General features: G+C 50.1%; 3 protein-coding genes and 1 pseudogene across 3 annotated transcripts in view; 1 reads left to right on the top strand and 3 right to left on the bottom strand.

Moving 5' to 3' along the window:
* Positions 1-365: 365 nt before the first annotated feature.
* Positions 366-2,166, bottom strand: LOC123188183 (protein BRICK1). The gene is made up of 2 exons (XM_044600221.1): positions 1,952-2,166; positions 366-729 (listed from the first exon to the last, which is right to left on the bottom strand). Exons 1-2 carry the CDS (start codon positions 2,091-2,093, stop codon positions 605-607), a joined length of 267 nt encoding a protein of 88 aa, XP_044456156.1. The 5' UTR covers positions 2,094-2,166; the 3' UTR covers positions 366-604.
* Positions 2,167-2,186: 20 nt separating this feature from the next.
* LOC123188182 (pentatricopeptide repeat-containing protein At5g66520) lies at positions 2,187-5,024 on the top strand. The gene is made up of 2 exons (XM_044600220.1): positions 2,187-4,286; positions 4,540-5,024. Exon 1 carries the CDS (start codon positions 2,302-2,304, stop codon positions 3,838-3,840), a length of 1,539 nt encoding a protein of 512 aa, XP_044456155.1. The 5' UTR covers positions 2,187-2,301; the 3' UTR covers positions 3,841-4,286; positions 4,540-5,024.
* Positions 5,025-5,106: 82 nt separating this feature from the next.
* On the bottom strand, positions 5,107-7,504 carry LOC123188181 (phenylalanine ammonia-lyase-like; annotated as a pseudogene).
* Positions 7,505-12,871: 5,367 nt separating this feature from the next.
* The window catches only part of LOC123188180 (uncharacterized), a gene marked incomplete in the record, with an annotated part of 9,628 nt that continues 5,279 nt past the window's right edge, over positions 12,872-17,220 (bottom strand). Inside the window, 6 exon segments of the mRNA XM_044600219.1 lie at positions 12,872-13,271; positions 13,876-14,068; positions 14,142-14,271; positions 14,879-15,074; positions 15,318-16,840; positions 16,921-17,218.

Below are 17,220 nucleotides of genomic sequence, written 5' to 3'. Positions count from 1 at the left end.
TTTCTTCTCCTTGATAGCCACCTTACGAGTGCAAGTCACCATCTCCGTCCACATTTTGTTTGCATCACCTTCTTCCTCTCAAGGGCACTCCTAATAGCCCTCTCCTTCAACTCATGAGATGCCTCCCAATAGTTAATATTGAGCAGAGGAAAAATAACTCCAACTAAAACGCAATTTTGTAAATTCATTTTATGCAATAGGAGTTAATATGAGCATTTAAATAATTCCCTAAAACATTATTCCAATGAACTCCAAATGATGCATATATGCGATGTATATGAATGACATGTTAACATTCAAATGAATGGCATGTTAACATCCAAAATTTGAAAATTGGGATGTTACATGTCACCAGCAAGCGTTGGTAATCAGGGGGACTTCTTTTATTAACTGTGCGTAATAAAACATATAGAAAGATATGTAATCAACATCTCAATCAATTAATTGTAGTACATGACACGTACAAACATACATACACATAGACTGATTGACTGCACACACACAGGAAACACAAACACAAAGCCAGAATGCTCCTCTGAAACGTCAGTAAGCTCTGCAGCTGCAACTCCGCGTGCTAGCACTTTTTCTAGATAATTAGGCCTAGCTAGTTGTTGAAAACGGAGGGGTTGGTGGTGGCGCTGCTCACTTGGACCTCCAGCACCTCCAGCTTCCGCTCCAGGCTGTCTAGTTTCTCGTTCAGTGAGGCCAGCTTGCTCTTCGTCGTGGCCTCTGCAAAATGAACGCATCAGATTAGCAAGGTCCTGAATTATCTGCCCGTGCCTTCCTTTTGCTTTTGCGTACTTGTAGTCCACATCCCCAAACTTGAGTGTTTTTTTTTCTGTTTTCTAGGTTTTCCTTTTGTTTATTGGTTTTCGCTCAGAGTCAGGCATTGGGGGTTTCAGCCCAGTTTCCCTTATAAACCGGGTCACTATGTGTTTTCTTTTTCTATATCTTAACGAAATTGGCACACTCCTGCTTTAACCGCCAAAAAACAATGCCGAGGATGAATAAGAAAGCAACAAATAAACAGACACGCATGGTTGTTGATTTGCTATCACAGTTCAAACGTATCCAACCTACTACTAACTCTGTTCTTCCCACAAGTTTGAGAGCCCAATCAACATTCCGGGGCAGTAATAGCATACCACGCAAAACCAGTCACATTCTAGTTACATGATATAACTGTGCAGAACTAGTTGAAATCGGTTTCCCATTACCCACAGCTAAGGGGCGAACTAGTTACACCTCTGTGTTGATGCTGTTCGCTGTTTCCGGCGATGGTTCCATTGTCTATTTTGTGAGGCAAGAGAGTTGCTACTTGGTCAACAGCAAAATCACATAATGCATTTTTTTTCTTGAGACTGGAAGCACAACCGTCCGGCATCTCCCAGGTTTGCTGCAAACACATCCCTAAAAATACATTATCGACGCGTGTGCCAAGAAGAGATAAAGGATGTAGCACATACTACAGCAGAACTTTGTTGATGGCATTCCCTATTTCTAGCAATGGTTCCACTGTAGTATTTTTCTTTTTAGTCAAGAGAATTTCTACATGGTCAGCAGTAAAGTCACAGAAACTAGCATTTCTGGTGATTATTAGTTAGAAGGGGCAAAGCACCGTTGCAGTAACGGGCAATTCAAGGCTGACTGAACCAACCTCATCGGCAACATGCGTGAGGAAGTCGGCTATGGCAAATACGGGCCTGTGCAGTCATGGAGGCGGATGCAGCAGGGCATATCATCCATGAGGAAGATCTTGTCCTGGGCGCGAGCAGGTAGGTAGCAAGATTCTAATTCACCCATGCGTGGAATAAATCACACCTAGAGGCGGGTGGAAGCGGTAGGGGCTAAGATTCGATCCAATCCAATCGAATGAGGCAAGCAAGCGAGCAGACGGGTGGGGGAGGAGGAAGGAGATGCAGGGAGGGAAATGGGGATCTGGGGGGCGCACCGAATCGGAGGAGGAAGTCGAAGAGGCGGCGGACGTTGAGGGAGATGTTGGAGATGAACTCGCGGTTCTCCCAGTCTGCCTGCACCGCGATCCCCACGTTCACCGCGCTCCCCATCCCGCCCCCTTGCCCCGCGCGAGCCATTGCTTCTCCTTCGTCTTCCTCCCGCTCGCAGGACGCTCGGCAATTGGCTCCCCTCCCCACCCACTAATGGAGAAGAAGTCGCTTCTGTCCATGGTTACTTACCTTCCACTCTACGCTTCGGTTGGGCTGGGTCCGTGGGCCGGCCGGCAATCTACTTCCACATCCTCTCCTATAAGGGCCCAGGCCCACGTATCATTCGGTCGCAGCCATGGCGCTGCGGCTGCTGTCCCACCCGTCGCTCACGGCGGCGCAGCTCCGGCAGCTCCACGGCCACCTCCTCACCTCCTCCCTCCTCGGCGACCGCTACCTCCCAAACATCCTCCTCCGCGGCCTCCTCCCGGACGCCCCTCTCCGCGCCCTCGCCCTCTTCCCCCGCCTCCGCCGCATCCTCCCCGCATTCCTCCCCAACAACTACACCTTCTCCTTCCTCCTCACCGCCTCTATCGCCACAGCCATCCCCATTCCCTCGCCGTCGTTCACCTCCTCGGCCCACACGCAGCTCATCTGCGCGTTGCACGCGCTCGCCGTGACGCTCGGCTGGGACGCGCACGCTTACGTCTCCAACGGCTTCATCCACGCCTACGCCTCCCGCGGCTTCCTAGACGCCGCGCGCCGCGTCTTCGACACTGCCGTCCTCGCCCGTACGGACGACGTCTGCTCCTGGACCTCGCTTCTCACGGCCTACGCCAGGGCCGGGCACATGGACGACGCACGCTCCCTGTTCGATGGAATGCCGCACAAGACGCCCATCGCCTGGAGCGCCATGCTCAGCGCCCACGTCGGGGCAGGCGGCTTCGTGGATGCGCTCGAGGTGTTCGACATGATGCTCAGTGCTCGTATCCGGCCCAACAGGGCGGCTATCGTTGGCGCACTGGCTGCATGCGGTGGGCTCGGGGCGCTGGAGCAGGGCCGGTGGGTGCACGCTCTCATCACCGCTACCACCGGTAGGATGGATGCGGGGGTGGCTACTGCGCTGGTGGACATGTATGCTAAGTGCGGGAACCTAGACTCGGCAAGGCAGGTGTTCGCAGCCATGCCGGAGCCCGAGCGCGACGTGTTTGCTTACACGGCCATGATCTCGGGGCTCTCGGACCACGGTCACTGCCAGGAGGCCGTTGAGCTGTTCGGCCAGATGCAGGACCAGGGGGTGCGCCCCAACGAGGTCACCTTCATCTGCGTCCTCTGCACTTGTGCCCGTGCCGGCGGCGGGCTTGTCAGCGTCGCTAGGGAGATCTTCCAGAGCATGTCTGCCGTCCACGGCATCGAGCCCGGCGTGGAGCACTATGGGAGCCTGGTCGACGTGCTCGGCCGTGCCGGGATGCTTGCGGAGGCCGCGGCTGTGGTGCGGGCAATGCCGATGCGGCCCGACTCATACGTGCTAGGTGCGCTGCTCAATGCATGCCGGGTGCACGGTGGTGACGGCGTGAAGCTCGGAAAGCAGGTTGTGGAGTGGCTAGCGGAACTTGGGCTCGACCACAGCGGCGTGCACGTGCAGCTGTCCAACATGTACGCCTGCTCCAGCAAGTGGGAGGACGTGGTAAGGATCCGGTCGGTGATGGAGGAGAAGAAGGTGGCCAAAGTGCCCGGCTGCAGCATGGTCGAGGTCGATGGCGTCGCTTGCGAGTTTGTTGCTGGCGACCGCTTCCTTGATCCGTGCATCAACACCGTCGTCAGAGGGCTCGATCAGCAGCTCAGGCTGCTTGGCCATGACTACCGTCACCTCGAGGAGCTATCCAACTTGGCGTAGGTTTAGAGCCCGTTTCCGTCTCAGGTCGCAGCCGTGTCTTGCCTCTTATAAGTTGGAACACCACGGCTCGTACCACAAATACACATGGCAAACATTGTTCAGCCGAAAGGGGCGCAGATCCATTGCTCAGATGACATGCTCATGGAGATTTCTCCTACCTGCCGGCCAAGACGCCGAGTTGGTCAGCAACTTCCGCAGCTTGACATGCTCTCATCGGCTACCTTCGTGGAGCTTCACCGCTGGCGAGCCAACAGGCCAGGCCAGCTGAAGCCTTTCTTCAGTACTACCGCCGAGACCTCTGAAGGGGAATCCTTACAGAGATGTATGGAATGATTACGAAATGCGATTTATCTCCACGGTTTCCTTCAGGCATTTAAGAAGTTGATAAAGAGACTAATGAGCTGGAAGACACAAGGCAGATTGATCCCCGTAGCATCGACTAACAGGTTTTCATATGTTTGTTTTTCTGCAATTCCGGTGAAGTGTTGTGGCCGAATGCTTCCATCTCACTGGCTTAATGTGCCAGTTTGTCAGTTACCATAATCAGAAACTTGTCAAGTTCTTCAGCACTTATTATAGAAGAGAAAACACTTCTAAAAGAAAACATTGAGAAAGCACTTTTCGACTTATCCTTCAGTCGTCGACCTATCTTTCTTGCAGTTCATCCTAACTCATGTTTCTGACACATTTTTTCGTCAGTTTTGGTTTTCCTCAGATTACTAGCAGCTACCTGGAGATGTCACAGTGGTGCTTTCAGCACGCTACCCTGTTCAAATGGTGGCTTCCTAAGTGCAGATGATGGTGTTGAGCAGCTCGGTGGAGGACCTCCTCAAGATGTCTACTTAGTTTTGGAGTTCTCCATGTTAGTGTGACCTTGCTGTTCACAGACAACCACTACGACAGCACCTACCCATAGATCTCCCGTGCGGAAATTGAACAGATTTTTGTCTTCCAGAAATGGAACAGATTTTTTGCTAGGTTATGCGATGATCGAAGCAGCTAGGGTGTACTACACTGATTCTTCTGTTGGCACATACTGCTAGTACCAATGGATTGATCAGTTGTCATATAAGGATAAGAAAACATAGATCTGATTAGTTTCTGTTACTGGTTCGTATGTACTACTGCACTAAACTCGTGTGTATATCCTCTCGTGTCTATTGTTGTTTCTTTGTATCACTTCTGGCAATCTTGCTGTGCCTGAACATGTATGATAATCTAATTGTTCGATGACTTGCAATGCAATGTGGTACAGCAATGTACTTGTTGATACCGCAATAGACTGGCTTCTTTGGATTCATTTCAACAACTTGAACATTTGTCATAAAAATTTATACCCTGTCACTTACAGCATCAGAATCTCTAGGCTCTAGCTCCGGAAGAACGTTGCATGCATCAACGCTTTAGAAGAGGAAAGGTAAAATAAAATCAAACAACAGTATTATCAGTTTCTAAAATTCTGAACCAAGGCTTCTCTTCATCTCCTTGATTAGCAGATAGGCAGGGGCTCGCCGTTCGTGCCCAGCTCCTCGCGCACGAACCGGTATAGAGGGTATGACCGGCAGTCTACGATACGGTTTGGTTCTGCAGCGGTGCCATTCTCCACTGCACCTCTAGCAGCCTCAACCTCCTGAGGTAGTGTTGCACAGAGCTCCTGTTCAAATTTGGCAACCTTGGCAAACACCGAGGTTTCCACGGTGCACTCAGCCTCGCCGTTGGCCAGGGCGTGCTCAACCAACACCGCGCGCATCTTCTTCATGAGAGGGTAGTTGGCGCTGCAAGGGTCGTCCGCATACGCGAACACCGCCTCACGGTCGATAGTCTGGAGCAGGTCCTTCTCACAAAAACGTGTGTTGTGGAGGCCACCCATGTCATTTGTAATCAGGGTCTTCCTAGCCACTCTTGTGACACAATTCTTGACGGCGTTCTTGACATTCTCCTCAAGGTGGCGCAGGTCAATGGCTTGGCACAACGCAACCAAAAATGTAGAGGACATGAGCTTCAGAATGTCGATGGCCTCGGCAGTCTTCCGGGACGAGATTAACCCGAGGGAGTTAACATCTTGGTTATGTTGCTCTGCGCTCTGGACATGGTTGGTCACAGGGTTGCCCAAGAATTGGAGCTCTGAGCAGTACGATGCCATGGCTATCTTGGCACCCTTGAAACCATAGTCCAGACTTGGGTTGCAGCCACCAGAGAGGTTGGAGGGCAAGCCATTGTTGTAGAAGTCGTTCACTAGCTCCGAGAACTGGGCAAACATGAGCTTGCCGATCGCAGCAATGGCAAGCCTCGTGTTGTCCATGGACACACCGATTGGTGTGCCCTGGAAGTTGCCTCCATGAATTGCCTTTCCACGAGATACGTCAATGAGTGGGTTGTCATTGACGGAGTTGATCTCGCGCTCGATCGACTTCGTCGCTGCACGAATGACCTCAATTTGAGGACCGAGCCATTGTGGTGATGTGCGGAGAGCATATCTGTCTTGCTTTGGCTTCATCAATGGGTCGAGCTCACCAAGTTTCTTCGCGAGCATCATGTAGGAGCTGCCCTCCAGGATGTGCTCCATGATGGCTGCAGCCTCGATCTGTCCGGGGTGGTGCTTCAACTTGTGTGTCAGGTGGTCGGTGTACTCTGGCTTACCGTTCATCACTTCGCAGAACACAGCCGACAAAACTTCAGCAAGGACACCAAGGATGTTTGCTTCACAGAGAACAATGGACGCGAGCCCGGAGCCCACCGCCGTGCCATTAACCATAGCAAGGCCTTCCTTGGGCTGTAGCTCGAAGAAGCCGTGTTGGATACCGGCGATCTTAAATGCCTCGGCAGCATTAACTTTTGTGCCATCAGGAGCCACGGCCACGGCATTCGGGCGGCCGGTGACAAGTCCCGCGATGTAGGAGAGCGGGACGAGATCGCCGGAAGCGGTGATGGTGCCCCGGAGCGGCAGGCACGGTGTCACATTGGCATTGAGCAGCGTGGCGATGGTCTCGAGGATCTCGAAGCGGATGCCGGAGTATCCTTGGAGCAGGGTGTTGACGCGGACAAGCATCGCCGCGCGCGTGGTGGCCGCGGGCAGCACGTGGCCGTCGCTGCCGGTGCCGAACGCACCGGCGTTGAGGAACCGGATGAGCTCCCTCTGCAGAGCGCCGCCCTCCTTGGTCCTCCGATGGGAGGTGGCGCCGAAGCCGGTAGTGACGCCGTAGCTATCGGTGCCGTTGGCCATGCTGGTCATGACCCAGTCGCTGCTCTCCTTGACGCGGCCGCGGGCGGACTCGTCGAGCTCCACCCTGGCCCCGTCGGCGGCGGCCACCGCGGCGACCTGGGCGATGGTCAAGCTGGCGCCCTCCATAACCACCACCGGCCTGCGGTACTCCTCCACCATCCGCTTGAGGCTTGACGGCGTCAAGATGGCTCCCCGACAGCTCCTCCGCCGCCTTCCCCCAGTTGAGCGGGTCAGCACTCGGCGGCTTGGCCACGCACAAACCGTCGCTGCCATTGGTGGCCATTGGTTCGATCGACAATTTGCCTTGAAGTCTCGATGGAGCAGCTTGAGTAGGGACTGGTGGTGTTTACTGTATCAGCTCGATGATGTGTGGAGTAGCCTTGTGAGAGAAGAGCTCGTTGGAGTAGGAGAGGCGGGGAATGCTCTTCTTGGATGGCAATGGAGGCGAGGGAAGGAGTTAAATAGGTAGCGCAACCATGGTGGGTGGGGAACTGGGGATTGGTGTGGACTGTGACCGGAATGGTGGTGTTGACCGCTGGACTTGGCCGGGTGAGCACGAAGGTGCGGTTGGTGGCCTCGTGCGTGCGCAGTAGGAAGAAGACGAAGAATAGGCAGCTGCTGCGACAATGGGATACTAGTATAGTATGAGGTGCTATGCGAGGGGAACGCACGAGGCGACGCTGCACGCGCTTGCTACTAGATGCTAGCTGATGGCGATGATAAAGTCCGTTATGGAGACTTCGCGACGAGCTCCAGCGTCCAGCCTCTTATACCCAGCTAATTAGGCCAACTCCAACACGCGATCTCATCCTGTCCGTCCGCGTCCGTTTAGAGGTAAACGGACAAAGCAGGCCTTCCAACGCGTGGCCTAAACAGACCATCGTCCGTTTTCTGTCCGTTTTTGATCCATTCTCGACCCAAGTTTGAGACGAGTTTGCGGTTGAATGGACAGCGTGTAGCGCCCTTGTCCTTCCCTGGCCCGTCCGTCGGTGGCACAGCCGGTCACTTTCCCTCTCTTTCCACCAAAACCCTCCCGCGCCCCGCCCTCCACTCTCCCGCGCCACGCCCTCCACTCTCCCGCGCCCCTGGCCTTGCCCCTCCCTCCATCCATCATGGCCGACGATGCGAATCCCGACGACCCACCACTTGCCGCCTGGCCCGTGGCGAATAAAAAGAAGCATGTGAAGAAGCCTCGGTCGGAGCTCACGCCAACGGAGGCCGCCAAGCTCGACAGGGAATCGGCCAAGAGGAGGGACCGGCGAGCTGTGGAAAAGGAGAAGAAGGCCGCCGCGCAGTACGCTTCCAAGTGTGCCCTGCGGCTTGCGATGCAACACCAGGTCGAGCTCGACGACAAGGAGTCCATCGTCTCCAAGGTGCACGCCCTCCTCATGATGGGTATAGGCCGTCCCACGCCGGCCAAACTCTCAGCCGCTGCCATGGCCGCGGCCAGGACAAGCTCCTCGGCCCATCGACCGCCACAGCACCGTTCCCCGAGCTCGTCCGTCTCACACGACACGCCGGATGTTCGTGCTCCGCTGCCGCACGGCCATGGGCAGACGCGATTCTCTACGTCGTCGAACTGCATGGTGGTCGATCGGACCACGCCCGCGAGCGTCATCAACCTCAACATCATGCCGGGGTACAGTGGTGCTGGCCATTGTAAAGACGGCACGCAAAGGAAGCAACCCCGATCATTCGTGTCGGCTCACATGGCCGGCATCCTCAAGCTGTTCGACAAAATGCCACCGCCGACGCAAATGTCGACGATCAACGACCCTTACTACGCCTCGTTCATGCAGAACGTCATCTTCGAGGGCCGTGGTGAGGCGTTCCATGTCGACGGCCAAGAGCAAGCTTTTGATGCCGACGCGACCCAAAGCCAGGACAACCGTGGTACCTATGATGACTCTCAGTTCGGCGGCCATGTTGATGATGGTGAGGACGACCATGGCAACTCGTGGCATGAAGATGATGACTTGTATTATGAAGATGAAGAAGAAGAGGTCGACATTTTCGTGGAGCCATTGTTGTTTATCTACGAGCTCACTCAAAAGGCCGAAGCACAAAAAATGAGGAAAAACATTCGCGAGGGATCATATACCCAAGCTGAGGACACTTTGATTTGCGAGAGTTGGAAGGAAATCGGCCAAGATCCAATCAAAGGTGCTGAGCAAAAAGGAGCCATCTTTTGGACAAGATTTCACAAGAACTTTCATGAGCGAAGAAAGTTTGCCCCCTACCAATTCACGAGCACCCGCGACATCAATTCAATCCAAAAAAGGTGAGGATTCATCCAATAAGAATGCAACAAATATTGTGCCGCGCTTGAGAGCGTCCAAGCCAGTCCCGTGAGCGGCCTAGGCCTTGGTGACTTGGTATGAACCTCTCTCTTTTCCATCATGCGTCCATTCATGTTGGCATGCCATTTAAGTTTCATGCATTCTATGTCCTTTCATGTTACAATTGTGGCCGCATGTTTGATTGTGTAGGCATTTCAATCTTTGGAAGCCTTCAAGGCCCGGCACAAAGACAAGCCATTCACTCTCACGCGTTGTTGGGTGCTCATCAAAGATTGCCCCGAGTTCAAGGACCAATACAATGCTCTTAGGAAGAAGAGAGGAGAGAAGGCGGCGGCCCTGGTTGATGGGGAGACGTGCTCAAGAGGCCGAGGGGCAAGACAAGCTCGAAGTCTGACGAGAAGCATGATGCGTCTTCCATAGCCTTGCAAGGACAAAAGGAAATGCGGAAGGAGAGGAAGAGCAAAGGGAAGGAGGAGCAAATGAAGATATACCTAGATTTTCAAACCAAGAAGCTTGACAGGGAGGAGGCCATGTAGAAGAGGAAGCTTGAGATCGAGGAGGCCACTCAACTCAAGAAGCTAGAGATCGAGGCCACCAATGCCGGCACAAAAGTCACGGAGGTGGCACTAGCGTTGATGATCGTCGACAAGAACAACATGTCACCGGAGAGGAAGGCTTGGTTCATGAACCGGCTGAAGGAGATGTTCGCCCACGACGACCTGATCTAGGTGAGACCTCGTCCGCCATGGCGGTCCTTTTTGAAGGGTGGCTCCTGTGCCGCCCGCTGACTTTATTGCCGGCGACAAAACTTGTCCCTTTTGAAGGATGGCTCGTGTGCCGACCTCTGACTTTGTTGCCGGCGTGAAACATGTCCTTTTTTAAGGCTGGCTCTTGTTCCGTTTGCTGGCTTTGTTGCCGGCATCAGACTGTAGGCCGACTGCTGTGTTGCCGACCGACGTGAACTAGTGCAAACCGCGGCGCAGCTTAAATATTTGGTTTTTCACTTTTGCATGCACGTGGACAAGATGCGGCCAAAGATGCAGCCGTGCGTTGGGAAACCGGCCGACGCAAATCTAAATCCGGACAGACACGACCCATCCCCACCTCAAACGGACTAAATTCAGACAAAATAGACGTCCCTTTGGGGACGTGCGTTGGAATTGGCCTTAGCAGCAAACTTGTCTATCGGCACGAGCCTGGATAGTTTACATGATGGAAACTCTCGATCGTGTAAAGTTAACAAAATTGATAGTTACTATGTGGGCGATTTGATATGCACGGAGACAGCTCATCCATGAGGGAATACATCAAAGCCCATATGAGACACACAGGTTTGTGCTAGCATACATAGCTGACCTTGATCAGCTCAATCCGGTGCAGGAGACACATAGAAGGACAGATAAACCAATTGCTAGACAAGCTTCCAGATGGGTTCCACCACGAGAAGGAAGTGTGAAGATCAATGTAGACGTGGGAGTTTCGGAAGGGACAAACACGGGGACGGCAGCAGCTGTATGTCGGAACCGGGATGGTGTTTATTTGGGCTCATCAATGTTGGTAATTCAAGGGCTAACGGATCCAACTACACTAGAGGCAATCACTTGCAGAGAGGGTTTGTCTTTGGCGCAGGATCTTGGAGAGAATCGTCTACAGATCGCTTCGGATTGTAAGCAGGTAGTAAACCATATCCATCAAAGAGCGGGAGGCGATCATGGCACTATTATTAGAGAGATCTTACAAACTTCTACTTTATTCACGTCTTTTGAACCTCGAGAGTCGAATTATGAGGCTCATAGATTAGCCAGGTTTGGTGTCTCGCTCCCTGCTGGGAGGCATATTTGGTTGGGCATCCAGCATGACCCAATTGTAATACCTATGCACATTTCAGTTGATCAATAAAGACCTGGGGAGTTTTTCTCAAAAAAAAAAAGCAAACTTGTCCATCATTGTCCCACTCATTTCATTTCAATCAGTAGGTGATGTGTCCAAGTCCAACAAACTCTCGTATGATTAGGTATAGAGCGGAGTTTTGCGACTTGCGAATTTTTTGGGACATAGCCTTGGAATAAAATTGTATGGGACGGGGCCTCATAGTCTCCCGCGTGAGGCCCCTCTCCAGATTTTAACATGTCACCCTTTGCACACATCTCAAAGCTACTTAAAATTCCCTAATCGCAAGATACGTGTCTGAGAAAAGGTATAGCAGTATCGACCCAGAAATTTCCATCTAAGAAAGGAAGCTAGCGATCATCTCCCCCGCCTCTACGACCACTCTCTGCACAGGATCGCCGGGGATGACGAGCTGCTCACGGAAGCGGCGGCGATGTACACTGCAACGGTTTCCCCACTACCACGCTCGCCACCCGAGAACGCCGGCCTGATGGAGAGCAGGAAGCGTTTGCCGTCCAACCCACCATCGCAACGGGGGCCCCGGCCGAGAGCCAAACATCTCCCCATCGCTGAACGCCAGAAAATGTTGGCAGATTTGTGGTCATGGTGTCATTCAGAGATGTTAAAATTCAGAGAACTATATGTGATTACAATACCTCTGTATTGTAGGTTTTCAACATTCAGAAATTTTGCCGCATTACAATTGATGTTGGGCTACTCCAAAAAATTTGTGGTACGTAACATGCCATTTGTATAGCAATATATTTACGTAAGTGAATGGAATTCCAGTGTCAACCTTGAGACTGATGAATGAATACAAATTCAGACTGAATGTTAACAATGATAGGTTTGTGGTTATGGAGACCGTGGACATCATCACGACGGGGAGCACACGCAGGGAGAGGTCGCGACGGCGCCGCCGCTTCCGTGAGGGACGACGAGCCCGTCATGGTGAGCGGAGCATGGAGAGGTAGCCATGGGGGCCAGGTCGCGGCGACGGCGCCTCGACGTCTGGAGCGGCGGAGACTGGGCGAGATGATCGCTATCTCTGGTTTGTTAGATGGAAAGTATTGATTCGATTGATTGATTGTGTATTGTATCCATACTGCTGTCCTAGACTTAAATACGTATCAGTTGATTAGGGATTTTAAAATCTGAAGAGGGGCCTCAGGCGGGGGTCTATGAGGCCCCGTCCCATACAATTTTCTTCCCATAGCCTTGACCGTAACTAGAGGGCGGCAAGGTTCACACAAGAGATATCTGAACGAATTTGACTTGTTCCAACATGTTAATTTCCTTGGTAAGCGTCCAGGTTAGGTTGCCACTCGCAAGGATTCTCACATATGCGTACCCACGTGCTTAAGCGTTCAACTTTTTTTCATGTATACAGTATACATATAATGTGTGTGTTGTTTATTACTGTCGGTTTTTTTTTGCAGGTTATTACTATCGTTATCAGGCATGCATCACATGCTTAATTATGCGTTCGGCCGTCAGAACCACCGAAGAGCTAGAGTCTGCTACACTTGCTGCGACATGTGGCCGACGGGATTTTACTAATACTAGTAAGCATGCACGTGCAACGCACGTCTCGATCAAAGCATCTATGAAATTCGTGTGGGTACTGAATTCTGAATTCATATTGAAATTAATAACTTTAGGTAATGGAAGATCTCCTCAGTGAAATGAAGCTTACTGTATACTACTCCCTACGTAGACAAATAAATGAGTGAGTTCTATTTTCAACAACACATGAAAAATAGTAATAAATCCATGTAATAGTAGCATCTATGGCAACCATATAGAGATTTGAATAATAAAAATGAATGATAAAAAGTGCCTGAAGCATTACACTGCTATACGATATTGGACCAAAGTAAACATATTTGGGATCTTCAATCTTGGCACATAGTGTTGGCCTTGTTTCAGGGGAGTTGTGCGGGTCATCTTCTTGATTAGGAACATTTGGCTTCAAGCCTTCAACTCTTCACCCCAAACCATTTTCTTTTGTAAATAATCTGCAAAAGAAAGACCAAATTAGGTTGATAAAATCAAACCACATAAAACAGAACACCAGAACTATCAAATGTGTCATCTAAAGATAAGTGCTTACCAAAGAGTGAATAAATCAATTTTGATTTATATATCACTAAAATCAGATATAATCCAGATGGATCTCAGATTGATACAAAGGAGAACTGGTTTACATGGTAGGTTGAAGATTCTAAGATAAGATCAATCTATTTTTTAGCAGGTGTGTTTCCAAACCAAGTGATTTATATTGCGATTAAACTTGCCATGAGCATCCTTGGTTCAGTTGCTACCACAAAATATATATTATGAACACATAATGTTCTCAATTATGAATCCCATCCTCCTGTTGATCCCACAAAAAAAGAAATTAGTTGCTAAACATCCTTGGTTCAATTCGTGCAGCAATGGGACATCCACAACCCTTTATGATGTATGCTCTACTACTGATGTTTGTAGTTCAGTTTTATATCCTTCTTTCCTAGGGTAGCAAATATGAACATGATTCAGCGTTTTGGTGGATCAAGAGCTTTCCTATGTGAGATAGAGAAAACAAACAACAGAAAGAGGAGATTGAGAGGGGGGACACACATGAAGGAGTAGACTGGTGCAGAGGAGACAGGAGGGCGTCGCTGGCAGCAGGGAGGACGACGACGATAGGGAGGAGACCAGTGCTCTGCACGGACTCGACCTTGTTTGCCAGCGACTGACGGACCCACGTGCGCGTCCACGTCCCGGGCAGCGGCGGCGACCTGGCAGAGGACGGAGTGCTTGATCTCCTGCCCTGCCCACACCCAAAACTTAATCATGGACACAATCAGGATGGAAAGTTGCAGTTTTAATAGCAGAAAACTTACATTAAACCCCCAACCTTGAAAAAATGTGTGAATAAAGAACTCTTGGGGGTGCTTAATAAAACAAATTATAGTTTTTGGACCGCTCAAGAATTGATGTATTTTCCCTTTGCCTCCCCATCTAGCTCCGCCACTGTAATTAGTTAATTAAAATGATTTAGTCAAAAAGGCATTCGGGTGTTGCATCTACCCAATGGGTTCTTTGTTATGCTGCCGGAAGAAATCCTTTCTTGTTAGCCCTTCAAAATAAAAATGCTTGCAATGTTATCATTTTATATTTAATATGGTGCCCAACCATGGCACAGACCACAAGAATACTTTTGTCCAACAAACTGTTATATACTCATGGTCGGTGACAACACAACATAAGTACATCAATGACTCAGAAAACAACTATTCTTTTAAAATGTATGATAAAGCAAGATGGAACTTGGAAAGATATACAGAGGTACAGTATATACACAAACGCTTCCATCTTAGATCTCCATGTCCAATCCTTCTATAATATACAACTAAAACCAATATATTAAAAGAAAACAAGATAAAAGTGAAAAAAAGGAAAATTCCCTTCTCCGATGACACAAACAGGTCAAGGACTACCATATAGTGAGAAAGAAAAATTGATAGCATGAATAGAGTGATATCAGATGACCAAAAATGATAGTTTTCAGACGCCAATAGAAGATATGAACTCAAAGGGCCATGCACAGTGCTACTGAAGCTTAGGTGAAGCAAATTACCCAAAAGAAAATATGCATCGACTGTCGAAAGAGTGTGACCAGATCAGACCATCATATAAAAGAGCATGACCAGCAGCAGACTTCAGAGGGAAGTTGATTTTACCCCTAAATAACTTATACATCCAATTGACATGCTCTAAATGGACTAATGAAATAATGTAGAACTCCTCTGCAACTCTGGGGATTTAGTAATTAACTGCAGATTGTACAAAGTGTCAAATATGTGATTTAAGTAAAATGTAGAGCAATGGAAGTACAAGTTATACGCCTGAATAAAGCATAACCTACAAGAATCACAAGGGCTAAAAATTCAGAACACAGAAAATCTACATATGCCAAGAAGGCCACTGACCAAATAACCATGTGTACTTCCATACTGCTCAAACAGGGGATAATTTTTTTATCTGCATTTAATCACCTAAGCATTGGGTTAACACACCTGGTGCTACTTTTCTTTTTCGTCCCAAACGGAACCATCATGTCTTTAGTTTCCTAAACAGCAGTAGACATGCATAAGAATCCTAGTACTAATTAACAACTGATAAAAGATGTCGATCAAGCTTCAGAAACTTAACGGATGCATATTGAGTTCCATAATTGTTTTCCTCGAAACCACAATCCATAACACCTGCATATATCTCACCTGGAGTATTATTAAATACCAGTTTCATGCCTTCGAGTATATATCACCTGCAAAATAGGACATGTGCTCCTTAGCTAGATTCTATTTTTGATCTGACAAAGCACTGAATCAAATAATTCCTTTACCCATGAGTCTAGGTTTCTAACAATTTAACAGAAGTGGGAAGGAGGGAACAAGGATGATGGTATTTATATGGAGGTTATGGAACTAAATTTCTCCCTCTGCGTCTGGTTATGGGATAACCAATCTTCAGTCATTTGAAAGAGGGACCTCTGTTCTGCCGTTTGGGGGAAGATTTGCTCTTATGCATATATATAGGGATTTATGCTTCTATTGTAATTGGATCGCGTAGATGTTCAGACGGGAACAATTCATAATGCAGAAAACGAATCGGTGGGTTGAAGAAAGGACAGAAGCTGAGGGGATCGCGTGTGTGCCTTGGGCTTGAAGATAAGAGCGGTGGAGGGCAGGGCGGCCAGCAGGGAGGAGACATGTGGCGAAGGGCGGCTCCGGCAGCGGCGACCTGCGGCGAAGGGTGGCTCCAGGGCGGCGGCTGGGGAACCTGCGGGCCGCGTCGAAGGGCGGCTCCGGGGCGGCGGCTCGGCGACCTGCGGACCACGGCGAAGGGCGGCTCCTAGACTACATCATACATATTACCTTGATTCACCTCACATGCAGCCTGCTTGGATCTCTTATCAAACGCCTTTGTCGACATGACACATAAAAGATCTTCAGAACCAACATGAGAGAGAGGTGATTAAGTTAGCAAATGGTAATGAGAAGGGTAAATGAAGAATCGACGTCCAGAATCAATGTAGACGATCTGCAGCAGCACCAAGAATCGGTCTCCAGAATCAATATAGATGATCTGCAGCTGCACCAATCGTTTAGACAAGTATGTATCCAATTAGGAGCCATATTTAACATTACAATCAACAGAATCAAAAAAGGAACTTCGGAATCCGCAATTCCGAACAGGTAGGATGAGATGATCGATCTCATATATCAGCTGAGAGTGCAACCAAAAGATTCGATGGTTGCAGGTCTTATTAGTTATAACTATGAGAAAGTCTAGGATTCAGCAATCGGTTGTCTGAATTTTGTTTTGCAATCGAGTGCGGTTTGAAGCCTTGAATGAAAGATAAGCATAAAAGATTAAAATAGACTGATCTAAGCTATAATAAAAACAAACAGTTAAGTTTCGTCCGACAAAGCAATAGATCGGATGCCAAAATCCAAACCTCAACTTTGCATCACCGAGAAGAGTACGGAGATCTTCTTGTCCGGGAAGCTCGTCCTCGTGCACCATCACTTCCTCACTGGACAGAACAAATTAATCCAGCAAGTTAGTGATCCTAAAAAATTAACACCACAATCTTTGAGGCAATAACACAAGCACCTGGTGCAGCGGAGAGTGGTGTGCGCGTGGGTCGCTTGCTCGTGGAGGTGTGGAAAAGGCCAACGGAGACCAGCGGCTCGCGGCGGGCGGCTCCAGCGCGACCTGCGGCGGTTCCAGCGGCGGGGCGGCTCCGATGTGACCTGCGGCGGTTCCAGCGGTGGCTCCAGCGGCGGGCCGGCTCCGACGCGACCTGCGGCGGCTCCAGCTGTGGGGCAGCTCCGACGCGCCCCCTGCGGGCGGGGGTGGCTCCGGCTCTAACCCCGGCGGCTCCAGCAGCGGGCGGCGAAGGGCGCGGGGGGC

This window comes from Triticum aestivum, chromosome 2A (genome assembly GCF_018294505.1).
Source record: "Triticum aestivum cultivar Chinese Spring chromosome 2A, IWGSC CS RefSeq v2.1, whole genome shotgun sequence".
NCBI classification, from domain to species: domain Eukaryota; kingdom Viridiplantae; phylum Streptophyta; class Magnoliopsida; order Poales; family Poaceae; genus Triticum; species Triticum aestivum.
The sequence above is the reverse complement of the archived record's forward strand: the minus strand, read 5'-3'. Positions and strand labels throughout refer to the sequence as shown.